At 43.3% G+C, this 19,921-nt stretch overlaps 1 protein-coding gene and 1 long non-coding RNA gene across 3 annotated transcripts in view; one reads left to right on the top strand and one right to left on the bottom strand.

The window, feature by feature from the left end:
* Positions 1 to 1,604: 1,604 nt before the first annotated feature.
* On the bottom strand, positions 1,605 to 7,824 carry LOC122889298. The gene is made up of 2 exons (XR_006380870.1): positions 7,733 to 7,824; positions 1,605 to 1,918 (listed from the first exon to the last, which is right to left on the bottom strand). It is a non-coding gene; the product is annotated as an uncharacterized LOC122889298 (long non-coding RNA).
* A 541-nt stretch (positions 7,825 to 8,365) lies between these two features.
* The window catches only part of SPATA18 (spermatogenesis associated 18), a 38,554-nt gene continuing 26,998 nt past the window's right edge, over positions 8,366 to 19,921 (top strand). For both annotated transcript variants that reach the window (XM_044268117.1, XM_044268116.1), the window contains exon 1: positions 8,366 to 8,516. In XM_044268117.1, coding sequence (XP_044124052.1) covers positions 8,430 to 8,516 — 87 coding nt within the window. In that variant the 5' untranslated portion in view covers positions 8,366 to 8,429. The remainder of the gene's footprint in view (positions 8,517 to 19,921) is intronic.

The following is a 19,921-nucleotide window of genomic DNA, read 5'->3' as shown; positions in this document are numbered from 1 at the left end:
AAAGCCCAAGTTTTCAACTAATATAGAGCCTGGATTGAATCCAGTTTCTTCTGGCTAAAGTTTCTGCTCTTCCTACAACATAACACAGTCTTTAATTCTGCATTTCCTTTTGCTTTTGGAAGTGCAAAGCAAGGCTAGAGTACTAGTCAGATGAGGAAGACAGTTATCCTTCATTGAATAGTGTCCCCCTCCAAAATATATCCAAGTCTTGGTCATCAGTACCTGCGAATGTGATATTACTTGGAAATAGGCTTTTCAAAATGGGGTTTTGAGAACAGGGTTTTAACTTATATACATAAGTTAAGGATCTCAAGAGAGATCACCCTGGGTTTGGGTTAGGCTCTAAATCTCATGACTGGTGTCCTTAAAAGAGAAGGACAGGATAAAGACACGCAGAGGAGAAGGCATTGTGAAGACAGAGGCAGAGACTGAAGTAATGTTTCTACAAGGCAAGAAACGCCACGACTTTGTCACCAGAAACTGGGAGTGAGGCACGGATCACCTTCTCCCTCAAAGCTTCCAGAAGGAACCAACCCTAATGATTTTCTGAATTCTAGCAAACTAGAAAAATTCTAGAAAAATTCTCAGAACTATGAGAAAATAAATTTCTAGTGTTTGAAGCGATTAAATTTGTTATAGTAGCCCTTAGGAAATTAACACACACTTCAAGCCCATCACATCAAAAAATTGGGACTTAAAATCCTTCTCCCCAACCTTCTCTTTGCATGTTCCCATAGTAAATGACACCATCATCTGGCCAGCAACCTTCAGATATTCTATACTCTCTGTAGTGTGACCTTCTTAAAGTACAAACCCAATCATGACATTCATCCTGAACTTGAAAATCCTCCAATAACTTTTGCAATGAAAATTCTTTATATTAGCACATAAAGTTCTATATTTTCTGGTCCCCGTCTACCTCTTTTTAACCTAATTTCTGCCCCTTCCACAAACTATTCCTACACTTCAGCTGTGTGTCTAATTTGCAGTTCTCATCTGTTTGCCTGAATGTATCAAGTTCTTAATGTCTCGGTGCTTCCGCAGATGTGGCTATTTCTGTATTTTATCTAGCAGTTCTCCTACTTGGCCACCAAAACTCAGCTCAAGGAATATCTCTTCTGGAAAGCCCTTCTTAATTTTTTCCCTCATCATCAATTTCTGATTTCTGTGGCTGATTTGTCCTGATTTGCTATGATGACACTTTGATACTTAATAATACACGATATTGTGTTATTTTACCTTTCCTGCATGTATATCTTGCTCCAGAGTAGACCGTAAAATCATTACAAAGCAGGGGCAGTGTGTTACAACTTCTGTGCTCCTGCACATACTAGGAACTAAGTAAATAATAGGTACTTAATAACCGATGAATGAATAATGAATGAATGAATGAATGAATGAACTTTCTTCTACTGGGTAAAAAATATTACTAACATCTGAGTGTCTATGACATATGTCCACTCTAATGCTCACCATGCATTACTCCAGAGAAGAACCTTATTAACTCTCAGATCTGTGTCCTGTAAGTGCTCTTGCTGGGTCCATCACTCCTCCAAATTTCACCTCCTGGAGCACCAACACGATATAAAAAAGAGACTCAAACAAATCATTTTTCTGTTTATAGCTCTTAGCTGCTTCCCCACTGCCTACAAAGTCATGATCAACCTCTTCAGCCTGCTCTACAAGACTTATCACAGTTGAACCCAGGACTATCTTCACAGTCTTGTCTCTGATTCCCCGAGTTTCCTAAAGTCACCCTGGACTATCATTCATCATTCCTTGCCTATCCATGCAATTTCATGCCTCTTGGCTACTGTCCATTCTGTTCCATCATCTCTTCTCTTCCTGGTGAAACTCCTCTCCATCCTTCTAAATGGCGTTCTCTTCTACAACTTTCTTTGATCTTTTCTTCAGGGAGCTGGAGGAGGAAGTAAGGGAAGGGTTGGTCAGTGTTTCCATAGAATTTTATATTTACTATTGTAACTTGTCACATTCATCTATGGTTATGTGTCTTTCTTCTGAATAGATTGTGAGATGCTGGGGAGCAGAGACCAAGTCTAATCCCGCCTTATGACTAAGGCAGATGTTTCTGTCACCCAGAAATTCAGTCAATGTTTATCAGATATGATGAAAAAACCTATTTCGACATCCTTCATTTTAGGGACTGCCATCATGCTGTCCTAGGTCCTCTCCTGGGATGTTTAAGGAGATCTCACAGTGTAGATCACACCCCATATACACTGCAACATCTTCATGTATCCTAAGAGCACCCCTTTGATGGCCATTTTCAGAGCCAAGTATCTGCCACTGCATTTAGCCAGGGAGCTGAAAACACGGAGGGCAGGGATGTCTCGATATTCCATCACAATGGTGATGGAAACCTGGGTTGTGACAGGAGGGGTACCTGTAACTCTCAAAAGCCACACTAAATTGGCTCCCTCCTTCTCAGCTGTGTTTGCTACAAAAGGTCTATAGTTTGTTTAGGTGCTAAGGTGATACAGTTGTGATATATGTGATATATATATGTGATATATATATATACATTTTCCTCTTGTTTTTGTCATTTAACCAATAAAGGGCATGAAATACTTTGACAGAAACATTCTGAACTGTCGCTGTGAGCAGGGAATGCTTGTTGGCACGACACAGGAGACAGCATCCCTGCTTCTGTGCAGTGGGGGGACCTGCCTTCAGCGCAGATCCCAACCAATTGGTTCTTTCTCCAAGGGTGGAGGATTTTTTCTCCTTTTAAAATCATTTAAAATCTTTCCCTGCAATGTAGCAGAACCCAAAAAGGACCCAATGAAGCTGCTAAAATGAGTACACGGAGTCCCAGACTAGAGAACATGAAGTACATGGACAAACGAGCATTTTGCTCCCCATGAATGGAGACAGAGCACCCCGGCAAGATCATCAATGAAACTGGGTTTAAAGGAAGCTTCATGCAAGTGGGCAAGAAAGGGTTAAAAGATTTTCTTCAGATGGCACCAGGCCCTACCCTAAGGAAGCTATTGGACAGAATAGCACAGCATACCTGTAAAAGCATCCAGGCCACAGCTGGGCAGAACATTCTTTCAGCCACACTGGCTAAGGGTTGGGGGGTAGTGGGCAACTGTCCTTAGGAACTGAAAATGATGAGGATGCCACTGTATATCCTAGCACGTGTTTATGCTTAGTGCAGCGTGGAACTCCACACCGACACACCTCTCGCTACACTGAGTGGCTTCAGTGAACTTCTCAGTGGCTTCTTAAAATCCCCAGCTGAAAATCTCCCCAGTTGAGGGCTGCATCTACAAGTCAGGACTTTTCCTATTCCATCCAGATGTTTGTCACCCGACACTTCTCTAGAACGAGTGGCTGGCTCCTGGCTGGGTGACAGAATTATGATGCCATAAGAACCTCCAACGGGCTATTAAAACTTTGCTTTCTTTTGCCTCAACAGGATTATGACATCAGATATAAAGCAGCCAATGGGCTTCTCCCTCCCTTCCTTCTTTCCTTTTTTCTTTCACTTTTTATTAAGTTTGGTTCAGCAAACTTTTTTTTTTTTTAAAGATTTTATTTATTTGGCAGAGAGAGGGAGAACAAGCAGAGGGAGCTACAGAGGGAAAAGCAGACTCCATGCTGAGCAGGGAGCCCAATGCAGGGCCTGATCCCAGGACCCTGGGATCATGACTAGAGCCAAAGGCAGATGCTTAACCAACTGAGCCACTAAGGCACTTCAAGTTCAACAAGCTTTTAAACCTCTGTCCCTTTCTTCAAGAAGCTTATACAGGAGGCAGACAAATAAGTTTAATGTCCTGTGATAACTACAACAGTATCAGCATGTCCAAAAGTGAAAGAAAATAAGCATAAAGAAGAGTGGGGGATGAGCTCTGAGAGCCTGGGGAGAGTTGGGGAGATTTTGTCAGTTTCAGCTGGTTTAAATGTATTTAAAGTGCAACTACAAAGAAAACACTTGCTTATTTCCTGGAGGCTAGGTGCATTAGTTATTCTGGCAAGGCTGCAGAATAAATTGTACTCAAGAAAAATGTTCAGCTTTTGGTGATTGACTAATGCTCTCAGAATCAAGACTTGACCCAAGCTGAACTGTGAACCAAAAATTGAAAATAAGGTGATGGTTGGGAAATAAATTGGAATAAAGGGCAAGATTTGCTCAATCTGACCCATAACCAGTATGTTAAAAGAAACAAGGGCATTAAAAAGCATTAAAGCATGTCAGAACTGCAAGAGATCTCAGAGCTGATCTATGTTTTTCTTTATGTAGGTGGAAAAAACCTGAAGTCCAGGGTCATTAAAACTTATGTAAAGTCACAACAAACCACTGATTGGCAGAGGGAGAGATAAAACAAGAGTGTGCATCATGATCTGACTTTATTGTTCTTTCAACTTTTTCAACATACCTGATAGTGTACCACAAAAGAAAAATTTGATTTTCTCTTTTCTTTGCAAATAATTGCCAAGTGATTATATCCTAAAATAATCAAATTGAGACAAAATTAAAGTGCTGTCCAAATAGAGCCTTTACTAATCTGATGTTTTCTTCCATATGTATAAAAAAATAGGCTTTAAAAATAGAATCTCAACCTTGTTGCCTGCACACTTGTAATTTGTAATATGAAGCATATGGATTCTTCTTTCATCAGCAACACAGACTATTTGCACTCCAGGCTCCAGTTCTCTCTTAAATTGATTGCTATCTAGCACCCATCAAAAGCTCTGTGGAGGGGATCATTATGAAGGGCACTTATGAGGATGTCCACTTACTGCTACAGGTATGGAAGTTCTAAGCTTGTATCAGGCAACATCACGAGAGAGCTAAGAAATGGCATGTCAGTTTCTTGGCGTGTCAGTGTCTCTTTGATGACATGAGTTCTAGTGTCACCCCCTTGGCATTGATGGAAGGTGACCGCAGGAAACAAGCAGATCAAGATTGTTTCTCTATTTTTTTTATAGCGGGGGAGGTATTAAAGACACTGTCATCGGTGTTGTTCTAGGCTCTTTGGAAAAAGATAAACATATTTTGTAACTGGTAGCAGGAAAATGTGTTTCACTCAAAGAAGTGGTACGTATACTTTTAAACTCAAGTAATAATAATCATAAAAGTCATTTTCCTTTCTGTGTTGGCTTCCACAAACTACAGATTCAATGTTAAATAAAGCGCAATTCCATACATAAGCTTAAATTGGGGGTATACTTGCTTTTTCCACTAAAAAAAATTTCTAATCTAACAATGATATTTCCTATAAGGCTCTTATTGTAAGTTATCTCAGGTCTTCTTTTGGAAGTAGTGGGGAGAAAATAATGAATAAATACATAGAACACTTCCTTTGTTTTGAGTCATTGATGACGATGCTGGTTTGTGATTGATAAACCTGAGGTTCCTGCTACACACAGCACACGCTTCAGAGAGCTGGGGACACCAAGAGGTACCGGAAATGACTCCAGGCCATTAGGGTTTTGAATCCAGCTGTGGGACTCGAGCATATGTAGATAAAAACAATATTGGGTAGCAAATTCTAAAGTAATTTCAGAGATCCATTCTATCCTAAGAAACTAAGACTATTACATTAGTAATTTGGACATTTGGTCAAAGCATGTTTTGTTTTGAGTCCTCTTAATATTGTTATTTTGGCTAACACTTTTCCTGAAGGTAACTCTTTGGGTAACTCTGCTTCTGAATAAGTTTTCAAAAAAGGAATCAGTGTTCATGGTAGAAATTTGGAAAATCAAAGAAGTGTAAAGGAGCAAACTAAAATAATCTATAATCATGCTTTGGGATGATATTGTATAATATAACTCAATGTAGATTATTTAGTGTCCCTGCTTTTTTCACTTAACTTTATGCAGTGAGAATTCCTAGACAACAGATACTCTTCAGTGACAGGATTTCTATTGTGTAACATTTCACTGAAGGATTTGTTCAACCTTCACTCTATGGCTGGAGATTAGATTGTTATCTCTAGATTGTTTCCAGCCTTGTTATCTCTACTAAATATCTGTGATCCACATTGTAGTAATAATGATCCTGCGTTTGTGAAGCACTGTGCCAAGTGCTGTGTTAACGCCACATGAGAGGCGCCTGGGTAGCTCAGTGGGTTAAGCATCTGCCTTCATCTCAGGTCATGATCTCAGGGTCCTGGGCTCCAATCCTGCATCAGGCTCTGCTCAGCAGGGAGCCTGCTTTCCACCCACCTCCAGGGCTGCTCGGCCTACCTGTGATCTCTCTCTGTCAAATCAATAAATGGAATCATGGAATCTTAAAAAAAAAAAAAAAAAAAGAATGCCACACGAATTTTTTAGTTTAGTCGCCTAATAATCCTGTGATGTAAGAACTATTGTCTCTTGTTTATAGATAGCGTAACCAAGGAGTAGCAGTCACAGAGTTCACAGCAAAGAAGAGGATTTAACCCCTAATCTAACATAAGCAAATATTCCAACTTGTTTTTTATGGATAAGTAAATAGGACTGCTCAAAGACTCCAACTGCTTATTGAAATATGCAATTATTGGCTCCCAATTAAAATATCTGTGGGATTTTTCTCCATTCCCTTCCTCCCTCTTTACTTATTTTTTAAAGGAAGAAAGTGTCTAATGAATACTTAGTGGGGTTTTTTGTTTGTTTTTTTCTTTTACTTTAGTAATTATTACACTAATAAAATATGTTATGTACACTTATGGTCCTTATTGTTCCTTTTGTTGTTATTGAGATCTAAATGACACATAATATTTTATTAGTTTCGGGTGTACGATGTAATGATTCAGGATTTGCATATGTTGTGCAGTGACCAACACAATAAATCTAGTTAGCATCCATCACTACACATGGGTCACAATTTTTTTTCCTTGTGATGAGAACTTCTATAGTTCTTATTTTGTAGCCTATAGAAGATAGTACTTCGGCTCCAGAAATGAGCTTCTCATTTTCATTGGAGGACAGAAAACCACCATAATTAAGAGAAACAACCTCTGAATATTACCATATATTACTATATATTAGATAATATTACCATATTTGGACATGTGCAAAGTTCATATATTTTCAAGTTCCTAAAGAAACGGCACTGAAATAAACTAGCTAGCTGGTTCGCTGTGGCCCGGCCCCACTCCTGCTGTGTTAACGACTAGATAAGAATGATTTGCAATCAGCTCATCATTTGATGCATATAAAATAAGGGCTTCTAAAGCGCTTCATGATGGTTGAAATTGTTTCATTTCTTAAGCGGTTGAAACCATCCCCGTAGCTTCACGCACCCTTTTGAAATAGTGCCAACCGTGGTCTGAACTTTCACCAAGTTTCAGTTAGAGAATGAGAATTGAATGAAAACTTCAGAGTACTCGGTGATTCTAAAACTACACCTAGAGGCGCTGGGTGGCTCAGTGGGTTAAAGCCGCTGCCTTCGGCTCAGGTCATGATCTCAGGATCTTGGGATCGAGCCCCGCATGGGGCTCTCTGCTCCGCGGGGAGTCTGCTTCCCTTCCTCTCTCTGCCTGCCTCTCTGCCTACTTGTGATCTCTGTCAAATAAATTTTAAAAAATCTTAAAAAAACAAACAAACAAAAAACAACACTATACCTAACCTTGTCTAAGCCCGAGGATTAACTCGGGTTTGCGAACGCACGGAGCGCCTCCGATCTTCGGACTTGGGCGCCCACCAACCCCTCGGTGCTGCAGATGAAGCCCTGAAGGTCTGAGAAGTTAACGCGTCAAGGGGGCCGCCGTCAGACGCTTACCTACTGCCTAACCCGACTGTCCGTGGAGAAACCAACCACCTTCGCTTTTCCGGGCGAGAGGCCGCGGGATGCCCCCATCCCACAGGGCGGGCGAGTCGCGGTCCCGCAAGGGATGGGGTAGCCGCCCTCGCCGGTCTGCGCCCCGCCCGCCCCAGGCCCCATCCCGAGCGTCAGGGGTCTTGCGCGGCCTCGCCTTCGGCCAGCAGGAGCAGCAGCAGCAGCAGCAGCAGCACGAGCAGCAGCAGGAGCGGCTCCAGGGCGCGCCGGGGCCAGTGTCCCGCCCCGAGGGCTCCGGGAGGGCGGCGGGTGGCGGCGGCAGCGGGGGCGGGCGGCGGAGGCCGGCGTTGCCAGGGCGCGCGCGGGGCGCGTCCCTAGCAGCCGCCCGCCCACGTCAAGGTTTGTTTAATAATCGCCGCAGTATTTATGGCGGGGGCTGCGGGCGGCCGCGGGGGAGCGCGAGACCGCGCCGGGCGGCGGATGAGGCGCGGCGGCTGCGGCCCAGGGCACCTCCCCGCCCCCCGGCTTGCCGAACCCTGCCGGCTCTGACCCGAGGCGGAGGATGGCAGCAGCAGCCGCGCTCTGAGCGTCTCCGGAGAACACCTTTCCCGCCGCGTCGCCCCAGGGGCCCGCGGAGGCCGCCGTCTCGTCCCCTCCACGTCTCCATCTCCCAGAGCGCGGCCGAGCGGAAAAGTGAGCGATGGCAGAAAACCTGAGGAAACTGGTCTCGAGCGAAACTTTGCGACTGATGCACGACAAGCTAGACGGCTGGCTGAGGGAGTACAACGTGAGTCCGCGGGGACAGCCCCGGGCTCGCCGTCGCTTTAGCTCCTGGCACAGCCCTCGCAGGGCTGGCTCGGGGCGGTCGCTTGGCAAAGCCCGGGCGGGCGTGATGTCTCACCAGGACCGCGTCTCGAACCGGGATCGCCGGGGAGGGAGGAAGGGCACGGGCCTGCGGGTGCAGTTTTCCCCTCCGCGCCAGGGGGCGCTGAACGGGGGTACGGAGCTCGCGGAGCGCGGACTCCGAGCCCGCGCTGAGAGAGCGCCTTCAGCCCTGCGGTAACCAAGGACGCTGGCGGCCCTAGCAACGGCAGAGACCCCCGTCCGCCAGGGCTCCAGCCTGCTGCTTTCCCTCCCATCCCCTCCGTTAGCAACCCACCTCCCTATCCCTAACTCGATTTTTTTTTTTAAACTACACCCCTGGTCGTGCCTCTCCGCACGTCTCAGAATACTCAGGGATTGTATCACAATGAATTTTTATAAAAATACTCCCAGAAGCCATTACTCAGATGTCAGTGAGATGGACACTTGTCAACGTTGCGGGTTTCCCTTGTGTGCTGGTCAGCATGGCAAGTAAGGCACAATTCCACACCAAGGCAGAGAATTCAGGAGGCCTGTAACCAAGGCATTTGTAGGAAGCCAACATTCTGTCATCAACCCGTAGAGCTCCTCAAGTCTCATTGATCCCCACCCCCACTCCGGCTCGCGCTAACCTCACATTAAGTACAACTCGGTGTTGCATGTGATGGGTTTGATCTGTCCGTCTTAAATAGGAGGGTCCCCCTCATAAAGTGGAACAGTGAGGCAGACAGAGCTGGGCATGCGTGGACCCGGAATGAGCCCGGGTTCTGGTTCTGGCTCTAGATAGTACCAGCTGGATTCCCTGGGGGAATTTATTTCACCTCTGTGGGTCTCAGTACCTCATCTGTTAAATAGGACAGATTCACTCAACCAGATATCAATTTTTTTGGGGGGGGGGAATTTAAATTGGCTCGTTTCTGAAATCCTGCCAGGAAAAATGCAACTCGATGCTATCTGAGTCTCTGGGCTTTCCCATTCACCCTTTGACCAGGGCTCCTGTGGTAGAGGAGAACTCAAAGAACACCCACAGCTTTCTCCTTGCCCCCTTTGTAGTGTTCACTGTTTACCATCTTTGCCCACCTTTAAAGAATGAGCACTTTCTCATCAAGATTGCAGGAAAATTAAAATTTACCTCTTTCTACCTCTTACAGCCTATTCTGTCTTCCTTTCTCCCTTCCCCCATTCCTTCCTTCCTTCCTCCAACCCCACCCTCTCCCTTTCATTATTACCCCCTTGGCCTAAATAAACTCTGAATGTTAAAAAGGATATTTAGTTTGGGGGTGCCTGGCTGGCTCAGTTGGTAGAACGTGGGACTCCTTATCTCGGGATTGTAAGTTCGAGGCCCACGTTGGCTGTAGAGATGACTTCAAATATATATATATATATATATATATATATATATATATATATATATATATTTTACAAAATGTATATTCAGTTTGTCACAAGACAGTGTTTCACACAAATCACACTAACATTTGACTGGACCAAGTTTAATGATATTGAGAAATGCCAAAGTTTATTACACTTTCCTTTCTCAGTAACAGTAGTTCCCCCTGCTCCTCTATTGTCACTGAAATCATTCCAATCTAGATTCTCTCCCCCCATGCTAAGCTCCTCCCCCCCACCTTCATAGAAACTGCCCTCCTGGAGACCAATGCCTTTCCAAAAAAAATCTGTGGCCATTTCCCCATGTAATCATTTTCTTGGACTATTTAGTGTTTCTGTTGCCTGTGACTGTTGATATCTCTATTCTTCTAAGGCTCAAGTAATTGGTCTCCTTGCCTTACCTGCTTTCCTCCTATGGCAGTTCTTTAAGACTTTAGGAATCTTCTCTGGGACTTCCATTCTTGCTTCTCTCTTACACATATGCCCATGAATTTCATATCTATATTCAGGACCTCTTCTCATCTGATCTCACTTCTCCGATTGCCCATTAGACATTTTCAGTTGTGCTATCATATCTTGAAGTCAAATCAGTCTAAAACCTACCTTAGCTACGCCCGTGCCATGAACACTGACCTCCTTCTTTACTTCAATGTTTTCAGCATGACACACCCCACAACCTTTTCACTAGCTGAATCTGTTGGTACCTACTTCGAAATTTGCACAGAACCCTTTCACCACCTATGCTGTGACGATCCTTGTCCATCTTCCATCATCGTTCATCTAGATATAAACATATCTCAGAGAGATTCTTCTAAATGTCAAGTGAGATCAAGTTACTTCTCTAATAGAGTCCTCAGACTTCTGTCCCACTCAGAATAAAAGCCAAAGTTCCTACAATGGCCATCAAAGCCCTACACAATTGTGCTCCTTTAAATTCTGACCTCATCTCTTACTCTCTTCCTCAATCTACTCTAGCAATACTGATCTGGTTGTTGTTTCTAGAGCAAAGCTGTCCAGTAGAACTTTCTATGATGGACTCGTTCTATACAGGCACTGTCCAATATGGTGGCTATTTGGTACTTGAATTGTGGTAAGTACAAACTGAGAAATGAATTTTAAATTTTAAATTTATTTATTTTTAAAGATTTTATTTATTTATTTGACAGAGAGAGATCACAAGTAGGCAGAGAGGCAGGCTGGGGGGTGCGGTGGGTGGGAAGCAGGCTCCCTGCTGAGCTGAGAGCCCAATTCAGGGCTGGATCCCGGGACCCTGGGATCACGACCTGAGCCGAAAGCAGAGGCCCAACCCACTGAGCCACCCAGGCGCCCCTAAATTTAAATGAATTTTAAATTTCATTTAAATTAAAAAAATTAAAATTCATTTAAGTTTAATTAATTTAAATTTAAATAGTCACATATGACTAGTGGTTACTCTATTGGGCAGAAGAGTCTAGAGCCCATCAGCCAGTCTCATGTTTCAGGGCATTTTCACTTCCTGTTCCTCTCTGCCTGGAAAACTTTTGCTTGTGGGTATTTCAGTAAGCTACCAACAGCTTTGCTTTCTATCCTCCTTCAAGTCTGTTTCAATTTCCCCTTCTCAGGAGAGACCATCCTGTTCACAACTGCCATCTCCTACCCCTGCCCCTGGCACACTGTGTCCCTTCTCTGCTTTGTTTCTTCTGTAATAAATGCATCTTCTTATTTTTACTTACTCTTTTATTTTATTGTCAATCTTTCCTCCCCCTCTTCCCACTAAAATGTAAGCTCCAGTGGGCAGAGAGTTCTCCCTCTTCTGCTTATCTCTGCATTCCCAGCACTTAGAATAATGCGTGCCTCCTAGGTTTAAAGACCAAGTAATACAATACTTCAACTTTTATTTAATAACTAAAAGAAAGTGAATTTGCAGTGTTTGTTCATTGCAATGCAATGTTCATTGAATGCAATGTTCAATTAAATAATGACTGACTGAATGCCATCACCATTCTCCCACACACCTGGGTTCTGGGACACATTTGTCTTCTTAAAACCTCATATCCAGTGTAGAATTAAAGGTGATCCCCAAATATCTTTAATTCAGCCTTTATTAAAATTGATTTGAAACCAAAGCCATGATTTCCAAGTAGGGGCACAATTGAGAGGGTACAAGCGTTTTTAATTGTGTGTGTGTGTGTGTTTCTGTATGTATGCGTAGAGAGAGGATAAGAAAATCTGTATATACACATACCAAAATTAAGGTTACCTCTAGACTTATTCAGTAACTTGTCACCTACAGGGTGGGTTTTGGTCAATGGCTTAGACGTTCTCTGTAATACAGCAAGTTTGTTTTAATAGTTCCGAGGACTTTTTCCTTGAAACCTTAAGACGAAGAGTAGTTGTTGTAGCAAAGTACATTTATTAAAATGTTGGCTCTAGAGGTTTATTCATTAAAAGTTTTATATTGTATTTGCTATGGAAAGTTGATTTTGCTGACTGTGACCACATTGATTTAGTTTTAGTTAACTCAAGCAAAATAAAAGACCATAAATACCACTCTAGAATTAAGAATGTGATTAAAGTTATCCCCTTGGGAAAAAGTTGTTTTTAGTGAAAAAGATCAATGATTTGAACAGATTAGTTCTAAAGCCCAATGCAAAATTTTCATTTTCCTTTAAACTAGTCATTATTGGGATTAATAGATCTTAGTTAACTTTTTAAAATTTCTCTTAATATCCTTCATAAGGTTTCCCATTTCCTCTGCCTTAATCTGTCCCCCAACACTCTTTCCCTTGTGTCCTATGTATGTTAGACACAGTAAATTTTTTTAAAAATGTAATTTTCTGCCCTAACGCCTTTGTTTTTTATATGTTGGCTAGTTTTTAATCCTACAACATCTAGCAATCTTCTGGACCCTACACAAAACCACTACTTGCTTGATTTTTTAAAAAAGATTTATTTATTTAAAATGACTCCAAGAAGGGATATTTTTCCAAACCTTGCTAGAGAAACACAATAAAAACAAAAGCAAACATTGCAAATTCACTTACTTTTAGTTATTAAAGAAATGCTGAAGTATTGTATTACTTGGTCTTTAAACCTTGGATTGCATTGGCTGTTCAAGGACAGCTTGGTACAAAGATGTAACTTTCAGAATTGTTTTTCCTCTTGTGTGGTTACTGAGAATGTTGACGAAAGAGCCATAGAAAATCTCTTCTTGTTCAACCAAGAACTGAGCCAGTTATTAAGGGCTTAATAATTCATTCAATAAACGGTTACTTAGCTTCTGCTTTGTGTGAAGCTTTGGCCTAAACACTCTATATGGACACTTTTGGCAGTGTACCTTTATTTATTTATTTATTTTGAAGATTTTTATTTATTTATTTGACAGACAGAGATCACAAGTAGGCAGAGAAGTAGGCAGAGAGAGAGAGAGAGGAGGAAGCAGGCGCCCCGCTGAGCAGAGAACCGGATGTGGGCTCGATCCCAGCACCTTGGGATCACGACCTGAGCTGAAGGCAGAGGCCCTAACCCACTGAGCCACCCAGGCACCCACTTTTGGCAATGTACCTTTACTGATTAACTAATTCATTCAACAAAATATTTTTGCAGAGTTTATGATATGTCTGTCTGTGCTAGATGCTAGGAATGGAAATGTGAGCTGCATCTTAACGGGAAACTTCCAAGCAGAGCAGCATATAAAGGACAGAGGAAACAGCAGGTGATAAAGCAGGAAGGAAGGAAGAAGCTGGTCTTTGTGGTTGCCCAGAATGGTTCTGGGCAAGGAGAGGAAGTGAGATGAGGCTGAGAATGTGGGGTGGTTGGGGCCAGAGAGTCGAGGCCTTGGGTGGTGTGTTAAGGAGTTTGGATGTTATCCCCAGGGGGCAATGGGAGGTGGGATTTAAAAGCATCATGCAGTGAGGAGACATGTAAACAAGGTCAGACTCTGAGAATGGTCCTTCAAGTAATAGTCTGCTGCCCAAATGCCCCCAACTGATCATGCAGATCAGAATTAGGTCTCGGGACCTACTTAGTTCACAGAGATGTTAAGATGAGAAATTAACCTCCTTCCCGGGGCGCCTGGGTGGTTCAGTGGGTTAAGCTTCTGTGTTCGGCTCAGGTCACGATCTTAGGGTCCTGGGATCGAGACCTGCATCGGGCTTTCTACTCAGCAGGGAGCCTGCTTCCCACCCCGTCTCTGCCTGCCTCTCTGCCTATTTGTGATCTCTCTCTCTGTCAAATAAATAAATAAACAAATAAATAAATCTAAAAAAAAAAAAAAAGAAAGAAATTAACCTCCTTCCCATGTTAGCAGTACCTGGAGAAGGTCAGCTCTGGGCTGAAACTCTTCCTCCTCCAGAGACGCATTTATATCCACCCAGAATCTCGTGGACTAGGGAGCTACCTTTGGTCAGATGCTCTGACATTTATTACTTTTTAAAATGTACTGTATGTAATTACAGGAGCAAACGGTAAGAACTTAGCAGATCCTTGATAACCCCATCCCTAAGACAGGAAAGATTCCATTTCTTGATGTATAATAACAGACATCAGGACATTACGAATTGGAAACTTTTGATTATCTGCTATGTGAGTGGGGATGTTAGGGACAGCTGATAACACTTTCCCTTGCATTACTCTCCTCTTATGTTATAGAAATCTGCCCTTGCAAAAGAAAACAGCATATTCAATATCAGTACATAAAAAGGATTTCTCAAAGAGGTGTCCCTCTGTTTTTGGATAATCTTTGTGTTAAAATAGATGTTGCCGGTATGACAAAATATCCTTGATTCTCAGTACAGAAGCTTTGTTGTAGTTGCTATGGTGTCTTCAAATGGACTCCCTGGCTGCCTTTGTCTTCCCCCATAGTCAATACACTTCCACATTCCTGGGGTTCAGTCTAGTGAATTCATAGAAAACATTTTTTCTTCCCTTTATCTCTTTACTGCTAAGCTGCAGTGATGAACACAGCTCCAAATCTTACTGTCTAAACTTACATGAAAGAGATTTCTCATTCATGCCAAGTCTGATGGCCCCTCTCCTCCGTCACTGGCTCAGGTTCGGGTGGCCGCCACCTGGTGGAACAAGTCATCTCATCACAGACCCGCAAAGGTCCGCAGGGGAAGAGAGAGAGAAAGAGAGCACTTACATTATACACATCACTTTCACTCCTCTTCCCTAGACCAGGATTGTTATGCGGCTCCAATCTCCTTGTACAGGAGCCCGACACCTGGAAAGCATGTGGAATCTTTCACTAGTGCTAAAGTTTCTGCCACAGCTGCTAACGATGAATTCATGGGTAGGGAAGAAATTGACAAGTGATTAGGACAGATTATTCTATTTTTAACAGTAGGACTATCAACTTTCTTAGACAAACTTGTTAATAGAAACAACATCATTGTTTCATGTTTTCAGGAAATAATTAATGAAAGAAACCTGATAGAAATAGTAACTACAGGTCAAGATGGTAAAATCCAGAGAGGAAGTCTAAATAGAAGTTTTTGCTAAGATGTTGGGGTATATATAAGCCTACTTCTCTTATATCTAAAATTTAGTATTTTGGTTTTAAAACATTGTTGTGGAGGTAGTGGTGTAGTGGGAAAGTCAGCTACACCGTAGAACAGAGGGTTGATTTTGGAAACTGAATCACGTGAAGGGGCTGCCCATATATGGGACAGCCATTTCCCTGGAGGACGAATTGTAGCCTCTTATAACCAGCACGTAAGGAGCCCTCAAAGGCTTTCAAAGCTCTTTTCCTGCATTATTGCCTTGAAATTTCATAAAAGCTTATGAAATTGCAGGTTTTATTTTCTATATTTTACAGATGAGAAAACCAAGCCTCAGGAGGGCAGCTAACCTGCCCAGGGTCACGCCAGTAGAAAGGGTAAAACTCAGATTTGAAAGTAGGTCTTTTGCTTGCCAAGTTTATTCTCTTACCTCCTACAGAGAGAGGGAAGGTGTAAGGAAATTCTACTCATTTGCGGTGTCCATTTCCGCCATCCTCCTCTGCCCATGCCCTCTAGTACACATTTGCCAGACAGTGGGGGAAAAAAGAAGGTAGAAATTCAGGCTTTTGTTTGCCATGTGTGAATTTCCACGACTGGCTACAAGCAACTGCCCACTACTGCCGCTCAGATGAGTCTCTACACCCTGACTACTGATCTTTCCTTTCCCTTGCTCATCTGCCCATTCTCCAACCAGCAGGATTGGAATGGCATTCTTGTATGTAAAATGAGGTTTTTCTTAAATAAATGTTTAAAAAAATAAAGTCAGGTAAATCACTTAATGTTATAATAGCATTCATATTTTAAAGGAATGTTGGGACGAACCTTTTGTACTATTAAGTCTTACATAATATATATGCTCTATGTTTTGTGTGTGTGAGACTGAGGTTTCTTAAAATGTAAATCACTGTATTTTGTGCTCAAAGTGATAGATTTAAATAGCTGTTCCAACCATAGTTTGTCAGTTGATGAAAGATATTGAGTGATACATTTTGTTGACTTAGCAATGAAAAGTCTTCTTTTTCATGTTGCAGGGGTGGTTCAAGGTGAGGGATAGAATCAAAGGTATGATAGAATCAAAGGTATGAGACGCTTGGATGATCAGGCTGTCACAAGGAGAAATGTTAAGGTCAAGGCTGCTCACAAGCAAAGGACGTGAAAGGCATTAAAGCATTGGTGGCGGATCCTGTGTCTATGTAACGTGTGCATATGCAAGGCAGGATAGTGGCTGGAGAGGAGAGAGTTGTTGGCAGGGGAGCAGAGGGAAGTAAGGCTGGATGAGTCATGCAGAGGCATGTTAGGAAGGATTTAGGAAATCAGGCAATATATGGGCTTGATAGTATTAGGAGCTTTTGTTTGGGGCACGAGAGTGGGGACATCCACATTACTCTTCCCCACACCGGGGAACTTCTCGAAAAGGGTCACCTGTCCTCATTGTTTTTGCTTCTTCTTGGCTCCCATTGGTTCCCTCACCCCCGTGCAGTCTGGAAATACATCAAATATCCCACACCAGTCTGCCGTCACTGTTCTCATCAAGGTCACCAGAAGCTACCTGATAACCAGCCTTCTTCTTCTTCCTTGTTCTTAGCTCCTCGATTTCTCAGAAGCAATTGATGCATCGAGTCCTATGGCGTTAGCTATTTCCCAGATGCTGGGGACCCCCAAATCTGTCTCCAGCTTGGGCTTTCTTCAGAGCTCCTGACCTCGGTCATCACCTGCCTTCTAGCCTGCATCATGGGGAGGCTCCAGATTTCTTCCAACCCAACACGAACCCAACAGGAATAGTTTCCCCCCTCCCTAGCCTTGTTGGTTCTCCACTTGTGTCCTGTGGCTGGACAATGGCACTGCATTCCCCAGCCAGAGGGTTACAACCACCCCCACTTCCCATCAGGTTCACTTTCTTATCGGAACCCTGTGTGGTTGGCTTCTGCCAGAGTGATTTTCATAAAATGCAAAGTAAATTGAACCACGTCACCACTCTCCTTTACCTGTCCCCCTTAAATATTCAGTGATGAGATAAGGTTCAGAACCCTTCATGTGACAAATACAGTTTATCATTACTTGGTCTCTGGACCCGGTATTCCACTTGCCCTTCTGGTACACCTTGTTCCTCCTTGCCCTCGTGCCTGCTGCTCCTCCTCTTGAAATACCTTCATTTCTTACCCCTCACTGCTCACGAGGGTGTGCTTTGTTCCCATGCCAGCTCACTACCCACAAGACACTCAGTAAACCCTAAGGTAACTATTAATCCTCTGTGTGTCCCCCATTTTCCATCCCACTTCTCCAGCTGGTGAGCTCATTGAGAGTAGGCAACTTTTAATTTTTTCTTTCTTTCCTTTTTTAAAAAAAGATTTTATTTATTTACTTTAGAGGGAGAGAGAGTCAGAGAGAGGGTACAGAGGAAAAGGGAGAAGCAGACTCCCCACTGAGCAAGGAGCCCAATGCAGGACTCAATCCCAGGACCCTGAGATCATGACCCGAGCCAAAGGCAGAGGCTTAGCCAATTGAGCCAACCAGGTGCTCCTAATTTTTTCAATGTAGCTTTATTTCCTGAGCTACAAATAGTAAGAGTACAGTGATTTATGAATGAATCAACTTTGGAATTAGGAGACAGCAGAATTCAGTCATATCTTTGCTCTGTTTATTTTGTGGGGGACTGTTTGGTAGAGAACATGACCCTAATGCAACTTGAGCGAATTGCATGATGCTTTGTGTTAGAAGCTGCAGCGTGTTGAGACAGGTCTTGGGAACAGGAACGGTTTTATACTATACATTGTCTTCTGTTTAAGTTGTGTGTACAAGCCCACTTAACAAACATTCCTTTGGGCACCTCCTTTGTACCAGACTCTGGGCAAGGCATAGAAGCAAATGGTAATAATACTACAAAAATGCTTCTAATTATTTTGTCCCTCCTCTACTCTGCACCTAGAGTTCATGAGTTCAGCCACTTCCTAAATATGGGTAAACAGAGGCTCATATTTAAAATATCTTTTCTAGGGCACCTGGGTGGATCAGTAGGTTAAGCCTCTGCCTTTGGCTCAGGTTATGATCTCAGGGGCCTGGGATCGAGCCCTGCATGGGGCTCTCTGCTCAGCAGTGAGCCTGCTTCCCCCTCTTTCTCTGCCTGCCTCTCTGCCTACTTGTGATCTCTTTCTCTGTCAAATAAAAAAATAAAATCTTTAAAAAACATCTTTTCTAAGAGAATACAGAAACTAAGTGGGAAACCATATTTGAACCGAGGTCTGCCTTTATTCCTATACCCATTGCTCCTTTAAATAACACATAATACCTCATAGGTACCAATTGGTGAATGCCGTCTCTCTTTGAGGTGCTAGATATGCATTCTTTGGATTTAATTCTCTCCTAATACTTTGCAAGTCGTGATCCCCATTTTCCTGGAAAGGCAATGGGGTAAGAAGGGTTAAGTAATCTGCGTAGGATTGCAGAGAACGGTGGCAAGTGGCAGAGCAGAGATAATCACTCAGGTCTGCTGGACCCTCAGGCCCCATTCCCTGCCCACGTAGCCTATGGCATAATCGAGCCAGAGGGCAAAGCTGTTCTTGAGTAACAGGTTCACCATGATAAGTGCAGGTGTGAGAGCAAGGCCAAGGAGCCGCTGCTTCAACAAGGGAGGGATGGGCACAGCTGTTCAGTTGGAGGTTCCAAGTGTTCTGATGATGTCAATATTACGCTGTTAAGTCATTCATTCATTCATTCATCACATATTTTGGGGCCATTTAATTTGTTAAACATACTAGTGGCAACTGATATAAACATAGGAAAGACAAAGGAACTTTTAAAAAGAGCTCCTGGTCTTTTTAGGAGAAGGGGATAGAGGGATGAGAAACAGAAATAAATGGCTGCATCAGACATAGGTGCTAAATCAGAGCTTGTCACCAGGTGCCGTCCACCCGGCGTGGACATAACCCAGCAGCTCCACCTAGGGTCTAGGCTCGAGTCCACTCCTTCCAAACTCCTCCCCAGACCTGGAAGTCCCTCCAGGATCTGTCCTGCCAATGGCTCTCACCTTCTGTGCTTCTGCTACATACGCTTGCTTACGGTTCTCAACGTAACTAAACTCCCTCCTGCCCCTGCCACAGGGCCTTTGCCCCTGCTACTCTACTGTACATCACAGTCTCTCTCTAGTACTCTGCATCCAGACTTCTCTCAGTGTCTCCCCTCTTGTGGAGGGGGGTTTCTGGATGGCCCTCCCCATTCACTCGTGTCCTCCCTCTGCTCCCAGCACTAGTCATACTCTTAAGGGCATGGGTTCCAATCTTAGTTCTGCCATTTTACCGGCAAGGTAAGCTTAGACAAGTTATTTAGCCTCTGTGCATCTCATTTTTGTCAACTGAAAATGGAGGTGATAACAATGACACCCCCACCTCCCAGTTTACTGCTGTGGGGCTTCCCTGAGCTTATATACGTAAACATCAACAGCGCCTGCGCATAGGAGGTCTGCGAT

Source organism: Neovison vison, chromosome 11, assembly GCF_020171115.1.
Source record: "Neovison vison isolate M4711 chromosome 11, ASM_NN_V1, whole genome shotgun sequence".
Taxonomy (NCBI): domain Eukaryota; kingdom Metazoa; phylum Chordata; class Mammalia; order Carnivora; family Mustelidae; genus Neogale; species Neogale vison.
The sequence above is the reverse complement of the archived record's forward strand: the minus strand, read 5'-3'. Positions and strand labels throughout refer to the sequence as shown.